The 22,727-nt window shown below is 42.0% G+C and overlaps 1 protein-coding gene across 1 annotated transcript in view; it reads right to left on the bottom strand.

The window, feature by feature from the left end:
* LOC122934275 (ceruloplasmin) overlaps positions 1-22,727 on the bottom strand; it is a 74,251-nt gene that overhangs the window by 35,641 nt on the left and 15,883 nt on the right. Inside the window, exons 5-11 of the mRNA XM_044289621.1 lie at positions 16,726-16,980; positions 16,449-16,620; positions 14,669-14,808; positions 10,500-10,646; positions 6,558-6,772; positions 4,815-4,965; positions 2,362-2,574 (exon numbers count right to left, since the gene is read on the bottom strand). Of these exons, the coding sequence (XP_044145556.1) occupies positions 2,362-2,574; positions 4,815-4,965; positions 6,558-6,772; positions 10,500-10,646; positions 14,669-14,808; positions 16,449-16,620; positions 16,726-16,980 (1,293 nt within the window). The remainder of the gene's footprint in view (positions 1-2,361; positions 2,575-4,814; positions 4,966-6,557; positions 6,773-10,499; positions 10,647-14,668; positions 14,809-16,448; positions 16,621-16,725; positions 16,981-22,727) is intronic.

The following is a 22,727-nucleotide window of genomic DNA, read 5'->3' as shown; positions in this document are numbered from 1 at the left end:
TCCTTAGCACCCCCTCAAATTAATAACAGAATAGTTAAAAAGAGTCAATGTGTTGCAATGGCCTAGTTAAGGGCAAGACCTCAACCAAATTGAAATGTGATGAGACATTAAAGACGCCATGCATAAATGAATGCCCGCAAACCTCAATGAACTGAAGCAAAATTGTAAAGAAGTGTGGCCTAAAATTCCTCTAGAGTGGTGTGATAGACTAACTAAAGCTGGTTTCACACTTCCAGCCTGCTCTCCAGCAGGCTGGATCCAGCATAGCCAGATGATACTGCAATGCCCCCCAGCCCTATTGACTATAATGGGATCTGGAGGAGATCCAGCTGCAAATATGTCGGGAATTGGCAAATATGCTAGGGAAGCTCCTGCAGGCCACACGTGTGAAACTAGACTAATGCTGTCATACAAATGATTCCTTCAAGTTATTGCTGCTACTGGTGGTTCCACAAGCTACTGATTCATGTGGTATACTTGATTTTTCACATATGACTCCTCCATTTTGGCTTCATTTTTGTTGAATAAATAATGACACGGTGGAATCTCTTGTGTGACGTACATCTGAAGTTCTATTTACCTAATACTAAAACCTTCTAATGATCACAGTATCCTCCAAAGGCATTGCATCACACTGTCAACATCTAATCTAACTAATCTACCTATATTATAATACCAGCCCTGGTCTGCAGAAAACTGTCCCTGGCTGTTTGCATTCTGCATGCAAGTGAACAACTCCTGTAAGGTTTGGTAAACTGCATACAGGATGCCAAAAGACTGTCGATGGGATTGGAGGCTGGAGTTCGGGCTCATATTTCTTGCAGGACAATAAAGTAGTTTTACATATAAGACCCTGTGAAGCATGTAACATAGTAATATAGTAACATAAAAATGCAACCAGGTAGCACACTCAATTGTAAAAAAGAGAAAAATGTTTATTCACCCTTTCAGGATGTGACGTTTCGGCTCAGCACTAGAACCTTTCTCAAGCCTATAGTAACATAGTTATAAGGGTGAAAAAAGACACACATTCATCCAGTTCAGCCTGTTATCCTGCATAGTTGATCCAGAGGAAGTTGAAAAACCACATATATGAGGTAGAAACCAATTTTCCTCATTTTAGGAGGAAAAAATCCTTCCCAGCTCCAATCAAACAATCAGAATAACTCCCGGACCATCGACCCATCTCCGGAATTCTAACTATAACCTGTAATATTATTATGCTCAAAACCTGAAAGGCCATGTTAAAAGGATTTTCCAGAACTATCATCATCTTTGCTTATGCTAGGTCATTAATATCAGATCAGCGGTAGTCTGACTGCTGCTCTTTTTACTAGTTGCAGCACCAGAACCAGACACAAGAACTACACAGCTTCATACACTGTGTAGTGGACAGTCCTTGTTACCGCACTGCTGCTCCCTTTCACCTCAATTTGCAAAAGGATTTCTTGTCACGTTAATTCGTCTAATGTACTGTTCTGATGTGCTATATTGTACACCAAATAGTTCTGTATGGCTAGGTGAGGGTTAACTATCCTGAGTTAACCCCTTTTTAGGATTATAGGAGATGGGATTAGGACCAACCTTAGTTTAGTGTGTGAGTGTTGTATGCTGAGGAAGAGAGAGGAGCTCCATAAACTCATTCCTCAGAAAACTAGCCACCAGTCCCAGAGTACTCCAGAAAGAGACATGATTTGCAAAACCGGGCTCTGGAGTACGTCATTAATGTATTGTGCTTGTTTAAGGCTGATAGAGACTATGCTGCTGTGAAAGGGAACATTGCCAATACACCCTTTCACATTTTGACACAGTTTTGGCCGGCCGTATCTTAACTCCTCAGCTGGGAATTACAGTCAAGTTTGCAATAACCTTATTGCCAGCCTTAGATTCTACACAGAGAAAGACTTTGAAAGGATAAAGAGAACGAGTACCACACATCAAGAATTTTGCTGTAATTTTTTGGAATTGTGCTTTAATTTCTCTGGGGGCTCTACAACTCCCATTCTGCATTTTAGTAATGAGAGACTTATTTGTCTTCTACCATTGGCCTGGCATCACCATTTTCCAGCCACTGCACCTACATCTCCTTCATGTATACTTCAAACCTCACACTGGTCACGTGAAGCCAGATTAGATGACCTAAGTAGATTATCTGGAGATTACGGTGTGGACATATTGAAAGTCTCTGTTCAGTATAGAGTTCTATGTTTGTTGAGTTCGTTGTTTGTTTTGTCCAACCATTTATGATGGCTGTACACATTAGAAATTTGTTGGCAGATCCAGTTTGTATCAGGGAGGAACAGTTTGTAGTAGAGAAGCATGTATCATGCATTTACTGCACAATCATTCTCTGTAACTTACCTTCATTGTCAGGAGTCATTATTACTGAGTAAGAGATGTGTGGGAATAAACTGGCTACATCCCTTGTGGTATCACGGATGAGAATGGTATTTCCAAAAAAGTGTACTCCATGCACGTCGACCTCTGAGCCTAGTCCCAGCATATGCCAACGAATCGAGTCTCCTTTACACATGTCTAGCCCCGGCTGATTTCCATACATGTATCCATTGATTGCTGTAAGATGAATGAAATAATTTCTTGTTAATAGACGTGGCAAGACAAAGGACTCAGCAGCTAAAAAAAACTAAAGAACCCCTTTTCCACTGTGGCGAAAATAACCTTGCCACTGGGTTTTAGAGGGGCCTGTTTGCCAGCCTCTTGCCTCAGGATTATGGCCCATATACTAACTTTGAAGGAGAAGGTAGACCGGCCGCACAGCCTAAATCTGTGGAACTGTTTTGGGCAGGAAAGCCATGCTTGCAGTCGGCCAAATGTGACTTCCATGGAATTCGGGAACCCCTCCTTGGATCTGGGTGATTTTTGGATATGTTGTTCACCCAGATCAGAGCTATAATGGATGTATAAATTATGGGGATATGTGGGGAATTGAGGTGTTTTCTGTGTTTTGGGGAAAAATGTGTGTTTTCTGCCTGTGAGTGGTTAAGTTAGCCCATTATGTTTGGTAATTGTATCACAGGCAGAGCCCATTGTGTTTTGGTAATTGTATTTTGTTTATTGCGTCAAAGACAATGCCTATTCCGTTATTGAGTGCATCACAGGCAATGCCATTGTGTTTGTTAATTGCGTCACAGACATTGCCATTGTGTTTGATAATTGCGTCACAGACAATGCCATTGTGTTTGTTAATTGCGTCACAGGCAATGCCATTGTGTTTGCTAATTGCGTCACAGACAATGCCATTGTGTTTGTTGAATGCATCGTTTTTGTGCAAAGGATTGGCTGCTATGTTATGTCCTCAGTTCCCAACCAGGTCCACGGGGGTGGTACCCTTGTTGGAAAATGTGTATATAAGTCAACGCGTGTGTGTTCAATAAAGAGAACTGCTTTACCTCTTCATGAAGTTTTGGCTCATGTTTGGGGGATGGGATAACTACACTCTTGGGGATTGCTATATCACAATACTCCCCTGAGTATAAGCTCTTGTAAGAGCTTGTTCATGGTTCCTGCTCTCTGGATTTAGGAGTGGTTCACCCACTGGAAGCTGAAGCCCTTGGGTCCAGTATGGGTGGAGGACGGTGAGACCCCAACCAAGCTGCAGCGGTTCGTGGGGTCTATGGTGGTTATGGTGTCAAGTTGAGTGCTTGGAGCCCTCGGGAAGCACTAGGAGCATCCATCAATGGAGGTACCCAGTAGGGGTGCCAGGAGATCCGTTACATCCACCATTCACAGGCTACAGTGATGGATACCCACCTGAAGTGATCGGAGTAAAATAATTTCTACCCCATCAACAGCTGCAGTAGTCCCACTAGTCCCAGTCTACCAGCTTTATGGCACTAACAAGCTGTCCATACACAAAATAACTATTCAAAGTCTATGGAACTGACAGAGATAGTTGAGTGTTATACTAAGTGCCAAATTCTCCATACGATGAACATAGAACCTCTGTTCTCATGATCGATGGCGAGACCCCCAACGATCAGACGTTTAGCACATTAGGTAATATGTTTTGATTTTTGGAAAAACTCTTGATCTGACCTAATTAATGTGTTACGTCTAGTGCAGGACCTGCAGGGGTGGCGCACGATTCCTATCGTTTATCAGTTTTTCCTGCAGTATTCAATTAGGCTGGAATCACACATGTAATTTGTGGTGCACTTTTTCAGTAAAGCTAAACACTGGAATGGATCCAGAAGAGAGGAGAAGTTCAAGGCTTTCCTTAATACCATTGCTTCCTTTAGAAACCATTCTTGTGTTTGGCTGAAAAACTGAAAGGGTTTTCCAAACCAATAACAATTATCCACTATCCACAGTATAGTGGGTACCTGGGTGCAACTGCTAAGACCTTCTGCATTCACAACAACAGAGTTCCTGCAGTCTCCATTTTTAAATGGTGTGGCACTGCTCATGCAAGACCACCGCTCCATTTACTTCCATGGAACTGGTAGAGATAGTGCTTTGCTCTATCTGGATCACTCCTCCTGAAGTGAATGGAGTGTCAGTTATGCATGTGCAGTACCATACCATTCACAAAGGAGACTATGGGACCACATGGGTTGTAAATGCTGGGCAGTCAGACCTCAAGCGATCAGACATCTTTCTGTGGGTAGGGGATATGTGTTCTTATTGGGATAACCACTTGAACTGTTGAACTTGCAGCATATGATTCCAGTTGCAAGCTACAACATATTGTATAACAATAAGCAATTACTCATTGTCCACTTTAACCAGGTCTTGCTACAGAGTTGATATGAAGCAAGCTATGCCCTAAACAATAAAGCTTAGTAAATACTCACAGTGCATCATATTGGATTCCTGAAAATCTGGATCTTCCTGGTCCACAGTATTGGGGCTGCTTGTGAAAAGCTCAATGTTCTCTTCCAGATACCAACTTTTATTCTCATCAAATACATAAGGCATCATGAAGTAATTATGAGCGACTCCTCTCTGCAACCACATGAACATATCTTTACAATCACATCTAATAAAATATTTTTCAAAATGTACTGAATCATTTTCCAGAAATCAAAAGGCTAGGTACCAGAACTCAGAATGGGCCCCACCTCCTGCTGAGAGCTCCTACAAGTGCGGAACTCTTTTGTTGAAGTTAATGCAGATAATTTGATAACATTTACAGAGGTTGGAATTGTATACAAATCATTTTACCATATCTTAAAGTAGGAGAAAGCAGTTCAGTGTCAAGTTCCCCCATGATGGCATAATAATAGTTACATAGCCTGCTTATATGGAAGATACACCGCTATTTATTAGCAGTAACCAGAAGGGTTAGCCCAACCGGAGTATGTGCAGAAGCAGAGGTCGCATAAAGCTTGTAAAGACGTCACATATGCCTGTACAATTTTCTAAGTGCATGAGACTTTCCCTTCACCAATGAGCACTTCGATTGGCACAGTGATACTGCTGGTACCAGGCACAACCAATAATAAAGCTCCTTACTCCCAATCAATGGTAGGCAGCTTCAGTGGCGAGTAAGGAGCTTGTTGTTATTGAACCCTCAGATTGTAGATTGTAAGTCGTTGAGGGTTCTCTCCCCCTCTGTACCAGTCTTTCAATAGTTCCTTGTTTATTGTATCTTATATTATGTATTTTCATAATACATAAATAATAATAATAATAATAATAAATAAAAATAATACCGCAGTTGGTCAATAATGACTGCGGCATCTGAGTTGTTAGACAGAGGGAGGGAGCTCCCTCTGTCCTCCAAGTAGACCCATATTCATAGGGCTCTGATTGGTTTCTATGGCAGCCTGTGGTCTTGTGAAGGTTCCTAGGCCTGCCTGGTAAACCCTGCTAATGTTTTAAAAAGTAATTTAAGTAAATAGAAAAATATAAATAATTCAACTCAACCCTTTTTCCCAATTTTAAATGTAAACAAAAAACAAAAAAACAAACAGAATTGGTATTGCTGTAGTAAAAAAAAAAGTCTGAACTATAAACATATAATAATATTTATCATGCGGATCTGCCATTCTTTGGTCACCTCACCTGCCACCCCCCCCCCTCAAAAAAATTTGAATAAAAAAGTGATTAAAAGGAGTCTTATGTAATTTAAAATGGTACCAATAAAAATTACACTTTGGCCTGCAAAAAACAAGCCCTCATATAGCTCTGTAGATTATGGGTGTCAGAATATACACAGAAAATGTTAAATGGTTTCCCTTCATAAATAGTGACCTCTCAAAGAGATTGCCCCATTAAGACAACTTAGCCACTATCCACAGGATAAGACATAGATGTCTGATTGGCATGGGTTCCAACCATGGGGACCCACACGAGAAATGGGGCCTGTGTGTCCCAATTTAAAGGAAGTTGGGGTCACACATGTGCAGTTCTGCTCCAATCAGCACTAGATATCCAAGCACTTGTACCAGCCCTCATTCTCATGATTGGTGGGGGGCAAGCAGTCGGACTGCCACCAGTCAGACACTTATTCCCTAATCATGGAATACATGCATGTACTCAATTTAAAATATATATGTATAAAAAAATAAAAAATAAAAGAAACCAGTACTAACCTGTTTGTCATTAACTAAAGTCTTACACACCAACAAGGGACCCACCAGTCCAGAATTTGTGTCCCTCGGAACATCAACTGATGAGTAGTACAGCCATGGTAAGCAGTTCAAGTCATACATAGTTGACCCCACACTTTGCGGTACATCCCACTCATATGTGAATGTGTCTCCAGGGGCCACATGGGAGGCTTGTGACCCTATATTTGGATTAATTGCTGAAAAAAACATAATTTAGGAGCTATTATTTTTACTTTTGATAGATGGTGCTTGGAGGACAAAATATTTTCGGTGATGTGTAAGGGTAGATTATGCTTACTCCTTAAACAGATATGTGCACTTAATGCTTGCATCAATCTCCATGAATAAAATACAAAAAGACACATACTGTACAACTAGAATAAACCAACATGCTCTCCAAGTGATTAATAAAGCAGTCAAAATATTTTGGAAGAAAATATAACATTTAAGAAAATGAACCGAGCAATAATAATGGGATGGTCTCTTAAAGGGGTTGTCCTACAAACACCATTTTTAATTTTCAAACCAGCACTTGTATCAGAATACTTTTGTAATTGCGTTTAATTAATCCTATCCACAGGATATGGGATAACTATTAGATCAGTGGGGGTCCTATCACTGGGACCCCTACCAATTATGAGAATGGAGACCTCATATCCCTCTGCAACCCCTGAATTGAATGGAGCAAGGAGCAGCAAGTTGAGGATGTGACCTGCCACTCCATTCATCTCTATGGGAGCTCCAGAAATAGCTGACCGTTGTCTGCAGAACTCCCACAGAGACGAATGGAGGGTCACTGTGCATGCCTGACCTGCCACTCCATTCACTTTGGGGGGACCCAAGGGGTACTGGGTCTAAGCTATCGTGATCAGTAGGGGTCCTACTGTGAAAAGGGGATTACCTGTCACAATAAGAGTAGTCATTTAATCATGGATAACCCCTTTGATTTTATATATATATATATATATATATATATATATAATATACAGTACAGACCAAAAGTTTGGACACACCTTCTCATTCAAAGAGTTTTCTTTATTTTCATGACTATGAAAATTGTAGATTCACACTGAAGGCATCAAAACTATGAATTAACACATGTGGAATTATATACTTATCAAAAAAAGTGTGAAACAACTGAAAATATGTCATATTCTAGGTTCTTCAAAGTAGCCACCTTTTGCTTTGATTACTGCTTTGCACACTCTTGGCATTCTCTTGATGAGCTTCAAGAGGTAGTCACCTGAAATGGTTTTCATTTCACAGGTGTGCCCTGTCAGGTTTAATAAGTGGGATTTCTTGCCTTATAAATGGGGTTGGGACCATCAGTTGCGTTGTGGAGAAGTCAGGTGGATACACAGCTGATAGTCCTACTGAATAGACTGTTAGAATTTGTATTATGGCAAGAAAAAAGCAGCTAAGTAAAGAAAAAACGAGTGGCCATCATTACTTTAAGAAATAAAGGTCAGTCAGTCCGAATAATTGGGAAAACTTTGAAAGTGTCCCCAAGTGCAGTCACAAAAACCATCAAGCGCTACAAAGAAACTGGCTCACATGCGGACCGCCCCAGGAAAGGAAGACCAAGAGTCACCTCTGCTGCGGAGGATAAGTTCATCCGAGTCACCAGCCTCAGAAATCGCAGGTTAACCGCAGCTCAGATTAGAGACCAGGTCAATGCCACACAGAGTTCTAGCAGCAGACACATCTCTAGAACAACTGTTAAGAGAAGACTGTGTGAATCAGGCCTCCATGGTAGAATATCTTCTAGGAAACAACTGCTAAGGATAGGCAACAAGCAGAAGAGACTTGTTTGGGCTAAAGAACACAAGGAATAGACATTAGACCAGTGGAAATCTGTGCTTTGGTCTGATGAGTCCAAATTTGAGATCTTTGGCTCCAACCACCGTGTCTTTGTGCGACGCAGAAAAGGTGAACGGATGGACTCTACATGCCTGATTCCCACCGTGAAGCATGGAGGAGGAAGTGTGATGGTGTGGGGGTGCTTTGCTGGTGACACTGTTGGGGATTTATTCAAAATTGAAGGCATACTGAACCAGCATGGCTACCACAGCATCTTGCAGCGGCATGCTATACCATCCAATTTGCGTTTAGTTGGACTATCATTTATTTTTCAACAGGACAATGACCCCAAACACACCTCCAGGCTGTGTAAGGGCTATTTGACCATGAAGGAGAGTGATGGGGTGCTGCGCCAGGTGACCTGGCCTCCACAGTCACCGGACCTGATCCCAATCGAGATGGTTTGGGGTGAGCTGGACCTCAGAGTGAAGGCAAAAGGGCCAACAAGTGCTAAACATCTCTGGGAACTCCTTCAAGACTGTTGGAAGACCATTTCAGGTGACTACCTCTTGAAGCTCATCAAGAGAATGCCAAGAGTGTGCAAAGCAGTAATCAAAGCAAAAGGTGGCTACTTTGAAGAACCTAGAATATGACATATTTTCAGTTGTTTCACACTTTTTTGTTATGTATATAATTCCACATGTGTTAATTCATAGTTTTGATGCCTTCAGTGTGAATCTACAATTTTCATAGTCATGAAAATAAAGAAAACTCTTTGAATGAGAAGGTGTGTCCAAACTTTTGGTCTGTACTGTATATACACACACACACACACATACATAAATGTATATAAATGTGGAGAGAGGCAGTAAGGGCAGCAGCAGTCAGTGTGGAGCAAGTCTCCACAGTTCAATAAATAAAAGACAGGGAGAGTTGCTAACGTACAAAATTGGCTACTTTACAGCTATTTCTCTAATAGAAATGTACAATTTCAATAATTAAAGTATATTACAAAAATGGTCAGTATCATTGCCTCTACACATTACAAAAAAAAAGTGACAGTTACCCTTTAAAGGAAATTCACTGATTCACTGTTGCCTTGTCGGGAAGAAAAGGTACTTTTATTTCATATCCAAATGAGCAGTTAAGTGCACCGAGGATGGGTCCTATTCACTCTGTGCACTATTGCTCCTCCTATTTCCTATGCCAGCCCCTCCATCTCCTTTTTGATTGACAGGGCCAGGAAGGATGACTATGAACGAAACTTTAAAAGGGTTCTCCAGGATTTAGAAAATGATGACGTATTCTCCGGATAGGTCATCCAGATCTGATAGTGGTGGTCCAACACTGGTCAGCTGTTTAAGGCGGCACCGGCGCTCACCGAGCGCAGTGCCGTACATTGTATAGTGTATGTTCTTGGTATCGCAGCTCAGCCCCATTGACTTGAATGGGACTGAGCTGTGCCTAGCTAACGTGACCGATGAACCAGTTGTCACTTGCTTAGGAAGAGCTGTGAGGCATTCACATTCCATTAACAATGTATTAGGAAATTGCTGGTTATACATCCCCATTGGAGTTTATGCAGTGCAGAATATAATATTGGGGAATATTTCAGCTTGTTGTGGTACCTGTACTCTTTTGAGTATTTTAATAAGTTCAAAATTAGTAATACAAGGATGCCTCAAGCCTAGAAGTGAGGGAGACATGCTTATTGAGTGCCACTCCATTTTGGCTCATAGTGGGAAGACCTGAGCAGGGAACTTCCCCTCTATGGTGGTCGTATGGCGAACAGGGCATATGGACAGGGGTTGTATCGATAAGGCAATTTAAATTGACAGTGGGCAAAAGAGTGTAAGCAAATTAGTAATAAATTTGCAAATATTAACACTATTTGGAGTAGCAAAGCCCTTAAAGTAACTTGTCCGTTCTCCAGAAAATTTTAACTTAAAGTACCTAATGTTCTCCTTTGTAGTCCTTCTGCTGCAGATCTGCAAGTTCTCAGTACAATCTGCATTCATCTATAATCAGCTTCCCAGAAGACATTACACACACAGGTTTGGTAGTTTGAGACACCTCTGCTCTTGGATTCAGAATCTTACCAATATTTCTAAGTTTTATTTTTACCTTCGGTATTATCACCCGTGTTGTACAGAGCTCCTTCCAAGTCTTTTGAATAGCTCACCCCGTGAGCTTGGATGCTGTATGGACGGTTTGCATTGTTTTTAAATGTGATCTGGATGATATCTCCTACTTCTGCCAAAATTACTGGCCCTGATAAATGAGACAAAGAAAGAAGACTTTAATAGTGTGCAATGAGGACATTGGCCCAAGTGCTTGTTCACCTGTGCCACTGCCTGTGCAAGAACAGTATATGTTCACCAAGTTCTCCATCACCTTATCTAAGAGTTCCCCCTTTGGGTGTCTCGAACAACTTACCAGTAATTAGGAGCCATGTTGTTCATTAGCTAAATCCATTACATGAAATCAAGTAGACAGCAGTGGCAGGTCACTCCCTACCAAACTTTTGTCTCCAGAGAGGTGAAAGTTTCAACAGGTATTCTTTTTTTTAAATATTTTATAATATAATCCTGGACAACCCCTCTACCCATCTATATATGAAGGGGTAGGAAAGGATTATAATGTAGATGAGGAATTATAAGTCTATGCTGAAATCAACAGCACCGATAGAAATTAGTATTGTTCAAAGTTAGGCTTCTTTCACACTGCATTAGTAGTTCCGACAGGCTGTTCTGGCAGAGAACAGCCTGCTGGAGTTCTCTGGATCAAGGATTGCTGCCGGCCCCATTGACTATCTCTGTAGGACTCCAGTATAGTTAATGGGGCTGGCGGGCATTCTGGTAACATCCAACAATGTCGGATCCAGAGAGCTCTGGCAAGCTGCTCTCTAAAGGAAAAGCCTGCCAGAACTACTAATGGCAGTGTGAAATTAGCGTTAGCCTAGCACTTTAATAACTCGCAAACATATTGCTCCTTATCCTTTCACCTATTCTATAACTCTTACATTTAGTGGCATGCCTAAGGTATTTGGCGCCCAGGGCAGGTACATTCTCTGGCACTTGCCCTTCCTCCCCAGTGGAGTGAATGGGGCTCGGCTTCGATACCAAGCACTTTCGCTAATGGACGTTGCTGTGCTTGGTGAGCAGAGAGAATTAAAGAAAATCTAAATCCCCCCCAACACCCTAAATCCTCAATCCAACACCTCCCCCATCACATACCTCGTTACGAAACATACAGGGTAATACAGCACCACATACCTCTTACATCTAGTGACGTCTCCTCTGATGTAGATGCTCTCTTTACTAATCTTCTCCATTTGGAGATCAGGCCGCCGTAATAAACTATCTCATCTGTGTCTTGTGTCTGCAGAATTTACAACACAAACATCTTAGATTCCTTACGTTTCTATCATCTTCCCCTTCCTGGTGCCCCAACATTATCATCCTGCTGCTACCTCCAATAGTATGCCCTCTGTGCTCCCCATGCCCCTAAATACTACACTGCAGAAACTATAGTGCCATACAGATAATAATAGTGCTCCCAGAGTGCCCTCAATTGTAATAGTGCCCCTACAGTACCTCTATTAGCAACCCCATTAGTAATGCCCTCCATATTGTGTTAAATAATAATGCACCCACAGTACCCCTAATATTGATAATGTCCCCATAGGGCCCCCAGCAATAATAATGCCCCTCTGTAAGACCCCCTATAGAGCTCCCAGTAGTAATAAGCCTCTCTATAAAGCACTCCTATAGAACCCACAGTATTAATAAAGCTTCCTATAGTGTCTGCAGTAGGTATAATGGCCCTGTAGTAGCCACAGTATTTATAAAATCCCCCTGCAGGGCTCCCTGTAGTTATAATGACCCCATGTAGTGCCCCTGTATTATAATGCCCCCTGTAGAGTTCATATGTATAATGCCCCCTTTGTATTGATAGCATATATAATGCCCCCTCCGTATTGGTAGCATAAATATCATGCTCCCCTCCTGTATTATTATCATATTTAACGCCCCCATCTAGACTATATACTACCCCCCAAATTAGAACATATAATAGCCCTCTCTGTATTATTATAAGATAATAGCCCCCTCTGTATTATTATTAAATATATAATAACCCCACTGTATTTTTAGAATATATACTACCCTTCTCTGTATTATTAGAATGGATAATGGCTCCCCCTCTGTATTATTATAATATATGATGGCCCTCCTCTGTATTATTATAATATATAATGACCCCCTCTGTATTATTAGAATATATAATAGCCCCACTGCATTTTTAAAATATATACTTGCCTCCTCTATATTATTATAATATATAATGGCCCCCCCACTGTATTATTATAATATATAATCCCCCTGTGTATTATAATAATACTTAATGGCCCCCACTGTATGATTATAAAATATAACCCCCCCCGTGTATTATTATAATAAATAATGGCCCCCTCTGAAATTATTATACAGAAGGGGGGGTATTATGTATTATAATACACAGGGGTCACTATATATTATATTAATATAGAGGAGGCTAGTATATGCCCCTCTGTGTTATTAGTAGATATAATTTCCCCTTTGTTGTATTTTTAATGCTCTCGCCCATCCCTAGGTCTAGGATAGATTTAAAAAAAATAATACAAAAAAAAAATAATACTCACCTGACGCTGTCAGCATCTCTGTCCTGAGATTCCTCCATCTTGCGAAGGTGGTAGTGAACACATGACTGTGCCCTGCGCCATGTCATCACGTTATAAATTTAAGAGACCTTGGTGGCCCAGAATAAAATTAATATATGAAAACCAATAGCCTTAGGGTACTTTCACACTAGCGTTTTTCTTTTCCGGCATAGAGTTCCCATAGGGGCTCTATACCAGAAAAGAACTGATCAGGCATATCCCCATGCATTCTGAATAGAGAGTAATCCGTTCAGGTTGCATCAGGATGTCTTCAGTTCAGTCGTTTTGACTGATCAGGCAAAAGATAAAACCGTAGCATGCTACGGTTTTATCCCCGGTGATAAAAACTGAAGACTTGTCTGAATTCCAGATCCGTCCTACGCATGCGTAGACCGGTACAAAAAGGGGAAAAAAATTACAAGACGGATCCGTCTGTCCGCATGACAAGCGGATATGACGGATCCGTTCTTGCAATGCATTTGTGAGACGCATCCGCATCTGGATGCGTCTCACAAATGCTTTCAGTCACATCCAGATCGGTGGATCCGGCGGGCAGTTCCGACGACGGAACTGCCTGTCGGATCACACTGCTGCAAGTGTGAAAGTAGCCTTAGGCTATATTAATTCTGTTTATGGCCTTATTTATTATTTTTAAAGGGGAGCTCTGTTTTTATTTTATAATAGCAACGGCGTGTAGTGAAATGGATCAGCAGGACGTACTGCAGACACCCCAGAAAACTGATCCAGGCAGGGAGATGATGTGATATCGCTAAAGTGATAGCTTGAATGAGGGTATAGAAATAAGAAAATAAACACGACAGTGAAAGTATATATATAAAACAACTGAAGATCCCTGAAAAGTCTCCTCAAACCGATAGCAGAGAAGACCAAGCAGGGACTTGCAAAGGGACGAGGCAAGTCAGTTGCTACAAGAAATATAGAGATAGATACAAAGAAATACAATCTTTCCATCTGCAACCACAGGGAAGGTGTGACTGTAAATACCCCTTTGTATGGAGTTCGCAGACCCTGTTTGATCACATAATATTAGAAAAAAAACTGTCCCATCTCACCGCCAAACAAAATGCAGCTTGCAAGTTTTAACCATTTATAGGATTTTCATTTTCCTTTTTCTTATTTTACTAGGAGAAGTAATAAAAGTTATATCTTAAAAATAATAAATAAGGCCATAAACAGCATTAATATAGCCTAAGGCTATTGGTTTTTATATCTCATTACGTTAACTCTCGAGGCTCAGCACAGGAGCTCATGTGATGTCATCACGATCCCCTGCCTCATAAGCTTCTGGCCTCTCAGCCTGACACCCACAAGTATGAACTGAGGGCACAGGAGCCTCATTCTGGCAGCTGGCCGGACACCCCACCTAAGCTGGCACCTGGGGCGAACCGCCCCTACACCCCCCCCCCCCCCCCACTTGACACGCCACTGCTTTTATTAAATAACAATTGCAAAATCAGATAACAGCAGACACGCTGTATATTGAATCATTTACTACTGATGTAATATAATAATATTGCCACTCATATTTCTAAGATACGTTTTCTAATGAAGCGAATGACCTGGAATGAGTTACCTAGTATTCCAAGATGTTCTTCTTCCTGGGATCTTTCCTTCTTCTTTGTGAAAGTTGAATCTGTGTATTCCACATAAACTGCCTTCTTATATTTGCCGCCAATTCTATTTTCACTTTGCTCAAAAAATGTCGCTGAATCACTATAAATCAGGAGGCAGAGTTTTCATTGTATGTGACAATACTGCGATGCTATACAGAACATCATTTCACCCCATTATTCCCATTTCAAAAAAATGTTAGGGAAGCCTTGATCATTATAGTATGTGTTTTCTTCCCATACTGATAACTGACAAAAAGATTTGCTTAAAGGAATTAGCCATTGAAAAGTATCAAGTATTACTATGCAATGATGCAAGTATTACTATGTCTTAGTGCCCCCTGCTGTTCATCTTTCTGGCCCACCTTCTCCTGCATTCAGTAGTGGACTGATATGCTCAGTAACTTTTCTGCTCCCTTCCCCTCCCCGCAAACCTGCCATACTGATCTCATAGTGAAGCAGGTGAAGTGGCTCAGACATATTTCATTCATTTATCCCTGCTTATAGAAATATATAGCTATATCTCTCCCTAGACATTGGAGAAGTAAATTGGGGGGGCATTGCATACCATATGTATCGCCAGGGCTATATGTGAGGACCTATTTTCTATGCAGTGGAGGAACTTGTTAACAAGAGCTAATTGCAATGTATCCTTGAAGATGCAGGTGCATGGAGAGCTTCTGCCCACCCACAGAAAGAGAAGAAAGTTCTCCAAATAGGTGAGTAAAAAAAGAGTTTTATATTCATGGAATAACCCATTTAACATATCTCTAAGGCATAATAAATACTGGTGTCCAAAACCAAGACTGATGGCTATTGTACCTTTAATTTCGTTTTTTTTGGTATATCAAAATTGAAGCAGGTATTCTGCTAAGAACTATTCAGACTTTGCAAAGGTATTAAATAATACTGCTACCCAGAGCCAAGGCACTAACAGGCTTCATTTAGCTGATACACAACTGCAGACACATCCACATACTTAGTCATTGTTCACACACAATGTAGGGCGATACAGGCTGCTGTGTACTTGTGGATACCCAGAGCCTTTTAATCACCTCCTTGAGGGGTAGAAGGCAATTAGAGCCAGGGATAATACACCGGACTCATAACTAGAGATAAGTAAAGTTCTCCAAAATTTGGCTTCACCGAATTTAACAAAAAAAATTTCCTTGTGAAGAATTACTTCGCCGCGAAGCATATTTCTTTGTAAATAGCGGGTGCAATGACAGGGAACGGCGATTGCACTACCCCCCATCATTGAACCCCTCAGATGCTGCATTCATCACTGCTCGTGACATCTGAGATCCATATTAAAGCATTCCATCTTGCTTGAAGATCCAGTGCGAAATCTCACAAGGCACGTGATGACGATATAACATCAGCTGGCGTGGTGACGTCATACGTCACTGTGAAAAAAAAATGGTGCGGGATCTCCAAGCAAGATGGCTGTGGCGGCCTCTTCACGCTCAAGTAGATGAGGTTAGTATGATTTTTTTTTTTTACCACCATTTTAGGGAAAATCGATTTGTTACCATGAAACACAAGGAAATTCGACTTCACGGTAAATTAAATTTTTCCTGAAATTTGTGAAATTCTATTTGCTCAACACTACTTTATATTCTTTCAGTCCTTTTAGCAGCCACATGGCACAACATTTTTTGCGCCGTTTTCTTTACTAGTAGAAGGGAGCTCATAGAACAGTGTATTAAGCTTACAAATGTATTTTAACAAGACTCTTTTTACCTTTCAGGATTATCTAACTTTTGCCCAGTGAATTTATTGACAGATGTTGGACCATAGTTCCAGATTATTTCTTCAGCAGCAATATAATAATGCCTTATTTTTGAATGAGATCTACATCGACTCTTGGAATTTTTGGTGCAGTTCTTAACCTCATAAATTGCCTGCATACCGCCTATAAAACAGATAACATATTTGGCTAAACAGGTAAACAAGACCAGTATTATTTCATCGGTATGTCATAAAAGCAGAGGTTTGATATGAATCCACAATGACTAACCTTCTAAGTGGTCATTAACTTGACAGCTGAGGAGCCATTTTCCAGGCTTGTTAGGTGACATTGTGCTTTGGATCATTGTTGCAGGGAAGAGATTAATAGTATCCACACGATAATGCTGATATGTTAACACCTGACCATGGAAGTACACTGAATGAATATCTACTTCATTCCCCATACCAAACATATACCATTTGACCTCTGTGTTGTCACACATGGTGAGGCCTGGGAGGTTGCCATACATGTAGCCATTGATAGCTGGAAGACAAGAAGAACATTTGTCAGATGCACAGTGGAAGCCACAACTTTCTGTGTAGTGATCACAAAGCCTTAATTTTGATAACAAAATAACGGAGCCAATAGTAAACCTGTCTATCGGATATTGATTACCTAACCTGAGGAGAAGTCTTTATTATAAAACACTCAGAAAAACCCTTTAATACTGTTTCATCAAGTGTGCACATTCATTTAGTAAAGGGGTATATCTACCTTTGTAACTAATTGTATGTTAGTTGGATGGATCTAGAAAAATAAAAATATATTTTAGAAGTAGCCTCAATTAAAATATCATGCCATTTTGTGTATACAGCTCCTGTACAGACATATGTCCATAGTTACAGAGTACAAAAAATACTGTGGGGGTCATTTATTATGACCACCTACACCAGAAACTGGCACAAACAACTTGCAAAACCCTGGTTTGCAACATTTTGAACTCCAATGCACCTAAAATGGCGCTTGTAGATTGCCCTCACTGGGGAGTGGTATTGGCGGGATGGTAGTGTAGCGGTCAGGGGAGGAATAGACCGCAGGGCAGGGTTCAAATACAGTATAGCAGACGAGGAGGCTGAAGCAGATACCGGCTTTATTAAATAACAAAATATAACGGCCTGAAAATCAGATTAACAGTATTGTGCCGATGCACCAGGGGCGCAATCGACAAATGACAGGAACAGTGTTAATAAGTTTACACAGATTTACAGGAAGGGTAACCGAACCGTGATATACCAAATGCGCTTCAACCAGCAAGCACATAAAAAAATACAGTCTACTCTCCCCTACCATTTTCCTGTCTGACCCCTGCTAACCAGGGCACGTTTCTACAACGCTCTGACTAAAGAATCCTGCTCTATATGCTACCGCAGATTAGCACCGCTGCACACTCACAGTTCTGTAGGTAGCTCGGCAGAGATCAGTCATGTCACATTCTCCCACGAGGTAGCTGCTTGTCTTGATCTGGTACGTGGTGGTCAGTGTGGTCTGACTCTTGATACAGTCGCTTGCTTGTTCCAGCGCGTTGTCTTTTCCTCTCTCTCTCTAGATTGCAGGTGCAGGCATCCACACCAGTTCAGCTCTGCTAAGAGTCCCCGTCCTGTCACTGGTCTCTGAATTGGACGATATCACTCCTCTCAAACACACTTTAGGCCCCTTGCAAACGAGCGTGTCCGGACTAGGTCCGGACTTACATAATCTCCTAGCAACCATGCGTGAAAATCGCACCGCATCCGCACTTGCTTGCGAATGCTTATGATTTTCATACAGACCCATTCATTTCTATGGGTCCTGCATTGCGTAAAAAGCGCAGAATGTAGAACATGCTGCGATTTTCACGCAACACACAGGTGATGCGTGAAAATCACCGCTCATCTGAACAGCCCCATTGAAGTGAATGGGTCCAGATTCAGTGCGAGTGCAATGCGTTCACCTCACGCATTGCGCCCGCACGGAATTCTCGCCCATGTGAAAGGATCCTTACAGTCTCTTTTGCTCTGTCCAACAGCAGCCAGTGTCTCAGCTCACATCAGCTCGGAAGACAAACTTTTCAGTCTCTGTTGCTCTGTCCAACAGCAGCCAGTGTCTCAGCTCACATCAACTAGGAAGACCCACACCAGCCCAAAGCCCGGGAATTTTAAACTCCTCCTAAATCCTCTGGGACAAACAAACTTAATTTCTTTCTTACTCAAAGACTCAGCTGCCTCTTGTGGCTGAAAGAAGTCATCACAGTCTGTGTAAAACATTATCCCTAACAATGCAGCGCAATGTAACTTGGTCATTCTAGGGGCTGACCCTTACATGCCTCCCCACTTAACGGTGGCCGTCCTCAGTCTTGCCATATATTCCATAAGAAAGGAATGATTAATACAACTTCTAAACAGCAGTACAGCATTGTCCATAATACATACAGGTGGACCAAATGAACTGATCGGCAGCGTACCTGTTTGCTGGAACCCCTGCAGTAAGCCTACTGGATCTCCGGAGGTCTTGACTATCTGTTCAGACCTGACTCCCCCCACTGGGAGCTGTCAACCTGGGTTCATAAACTACAAGAGGAGACTTGGATGTGGTCGAGGGTTCCTCCTCACTGCGAGCCACTACTGGTTCTGTGGCAGGAGCTTTATCACCTGTGGCCTGGGAACTTTCCTCAGTGTTAGGAACGGTCCACCAGTCTTTACTATCATTCTCATCAGAGATAATAAGTTCTGAGGACAGGACAGAAGGAGGTGTCCTCTGAGCAGGTGTGGGATTTTCAGACTGGCATGGCCGTAGCATATTCCTATGTAGAGTTCTTGAGGCAAACTCCCCATTTTCAACCCTTACTTTGTAGACCTGACCATTAGGGTACACTCTCTTGATCACTTTGTATGGCTGTACCTCCAAATGCTTGCTCAACTTGCAACTTGTAACGTTTCTCTCGCACCAGTACAGAGTCCTCAGGCTGTAGCGGAACCTCCTGGATTGGAGGACGGTCAGTATGAGTTCTCTATTGTAACCGCTGACCTACTAACCAGCGGATGGTCTGACGGTGTTCTTTCACCCATGAGGTGGTCGACTGTTCTATTAGGTCCTCTGGTTGTTCTAGATTCAATTCAACGATTTTCTGCCCAGCTCTATTGAACAGTAACATGTACGGGGTGTAACCGGTGGTGGTGTGGACCTGATTATTGTAAGCCCAGACCAATGCAGGTAGTCAGGCCAGTGCATCTTCTTGTCTTCCTCTAGCATCCTTAGCATTTAAAGCAGTGGCCGGTTAAAGCGCTCGCAGGCCACATTCCCTTGGGGATGATATGGGGTTGTCCTGAATCTTTCAATGCCATACAGTCGGTGTAGCTCCTCCATCACTTTCCCTTGAAAGCACGCTCCTTGATCTGAGTGAATCCACTTCAGACACCGGAAGACCCGGATGAAGTCTTGACAGATGTCCTGAGCTGCAGACTCAGATGTCTGGTCCCGAGTTGGGCTGACCACTGCAAACTTGGAGAAGTGGTCAATCATGACCAGGCAGTTCTGTGTACCTTTGGCTGATTGTCCCATGAGAAGATGGTCTATCATTAATACTTCCAGCGGTTCTTTGGTCCGTATGGGCTGTAGGGGTGCCCTCTGTTCTGTGCTTTTAGTGAGTTCACACACTCGACACTGTCTGCAAACTTCCTCAACCGTGGTCTCCAGTCGCGGACAATATACATAACGCTGCAGCCACTCGAAGGTCTTGACTGGCCCGAAGTGAGCTCCAAATTCTTGGGCCTCTTTGACCATCTCAGCGTCTGGGAATTACTACCTGCCACCTCGCCTCTAAATCAGCAGGCTGCTACCACTTGCGGTACAAAACAGCTCTGTGAACTTCCAGTCGGTCCCATTGATGTAGAATGGACTTCATCTCGGCATCAAGGTCAGTCCTTTCTTCTCTGTTGGGTTTCCTTCGCTGGGTTACTCAGCTTTTCATCTGCCACAGTCCAACGTCTTCATCTTGTATTAGGCCCCATTCTTTATTAGTTCTCCCTAATGTCTTGGGTAGAGCACGGGCCTCCCCACTGTTCTGTGCCGTGACTGCTGGAGGTGCGAACATGGGGAAGTCCGGAGTTTCATCCTCTTCTTTTTGTTCATCGAGATCCCCTACCGGAGTTTCAAAAGTAACCCTCGACAGACCATCGGCATTAGTGTTCTGGAGATACGTGAAAAGAACTGCACTCATGATACAAACCTATCAGCATGAGTGCAGTTCTGCATATATGACAGCTCAAGGACTTGTGATGACATCTTCATCACAGACTGTTAACTCCTAGAGAGTACAGGAACTGCACTGATAATCAGTGTAGTTTCAATGTTAGGAGTGCTCAAGGACCTATGATGATGTGACCACAGGAACCTGCCCTCCTAAGAGTACAGGAAACAGCACTGATAACAGTACAGTCCCAAGGTTGGGAGAGCTTAAGGATCTGTAATGATGCCATTATAGGTCCTTACTCACCTAATAGTATGGTAAAGCCTAGAATATATGGGTATATGGGTTCCTGAGAGGTCTTGGTCACGTGATAAGGTCATGTGTGCATACCTCCCAACCTTCCAGCATCCGGCGGGACAGTCCACGATTCCAGTGGCTGTCCCGCTGTCCTGGTAAGGGGGAGGTTTGTCCCGCTCTCAGGCAGCTGTCCTTGCTTCCATAGGAAGCAGAGACAGTTGCCTGTAATGATGAAGCAGAGAGCTGAGAATGATAAGTTTCTATCAAGACCATGAGAAAGCGTCACACGACGCGAAATGGCAGTTGGCCGGCTGCATGTGCTGTACTGTGACTCCCTACTTTTGTATGAATAAATTGACTTTTTTGCAATTGGGTGAGTGCCATGGACAGACTCTCTCTGATGCATTTGATTTTAGTGTTTTTCTGACACTGAGCACTTTAGCTCTCACAAAACCTGGATTCCAAGCGGTCTTGGTGAGTAGTTCAAAGTTTCTACCATGCCCTGTCTGTGGCAAGACTTGATAACAATGTAGTGATTCTCCCATAGGCTTCAATGGTAAATCATGCCCTTAGGGGGACCTAAATAAATGTTAAAAAAGGGGGGGGGGGGGGGGAGATTAAAAAAATATATAAAATGTTAAAAAGGTATAACAATTTTAAATTACCCCCTTTCCTCATTTCACAATTAAAAAATAATAAACAAAATACCCCAGAACTTTTAAAATATAAAAGTGTTTATCCTTTATGGTAAATACCGTAAAGCAGAAAAGAATTGACGATTTGCTGTAGTTTTGTTCACGTCACTTCCCAAGAAAAAGAAATAAAAAAGTCATACATTACATAAAAAAATAGCCCTCACACAGCTCCCCAGATGTATGAAAAAGATAAGACAGAATATGGTAATTCAAAGAAAAAAAAAAGAAAACAAGAAAAACCATTAAAAAAATTGGTATCAGTGTAATCATACTGACCCATAGAATGAAGATGACATAGTGAATGATGTAAAAACAAAACCTATAGCTGAATTAAAATAAAAAATAAATAAAAAGGTTTTACAGTGTTGCTGTGGGGGGGGGGGGGGGCAATTATGCTGGGAGGTGGTTTGAGTTGCATGGTGGCATTTATTTGCTGCTGTTGGGGAGATATGCTGTATTGTACTGCACAGTGGTATTGAATGCTGTTGAGGAGGCATTTTGAGCAGACATGGTATGTGTTGCTGTTGGGGAGGATAACATATGTCCCTAACCACAGGTTTAGGCATTTCTGCCCTTTTTTTTTTTTTGCATTGATGGTTTACATAGGGGCATGACCAATTTAACTAAAATTTGTTGTAGTATTTCTTGTGCGCCACAATTTTTACATAATATTATATGTGGACTGGAGGCGTTTGAGTGCCAGTCTGGCCCGGCTTAGGGTTGCTCTGTGATCAGTTATCAGAGAACAAGGGGTCAATACAGGAGCCCTCTCCTTCAGACACCTGCCAGATCACAAAACCCCATTATTAGTTAACGCTAGTATCCATTGTATGATGGTTCCAGTGCAGTACCCCAGAACTAGGTACTTGCAAACTGTTTTTGTTTTGTAATGTTATTTAATATGTTAATGCCTTGTAATCTACTAGCATGTCTCTGTATGGATTAATAATCCTGACTCTGCCCCTGTAGGAAGTTACGTGTTGGACTTAGTTTCATCCCTAGAGTTAGCTGAGGAAGTGAGAGTAAACTCCGTTAGCACATTCCTCAGAGAACTAGGTCTAAGCTCCAGGAAA

Source organism: Bufo gargarizans, chromosome 4 (assembly GCF_014858855.1).
Source record: "Bufo gargarizans isolate SCDJY-AF-19 chromosome 4, ASM1485885v1, whole genome shotgun sequence".
In the NCBI taxonomy this organism is placed as follows: Eukaryota; Metazoa; Chordata; class Amphibia; order Anura; family Bufonidae; genus Bufo; species Bufo gargarizans.
The sequence above is the reverse complement of the archived record's forward strand: the minus strand, read 5'-3'. Positions and strand labels throughout refer to the sequence as shown.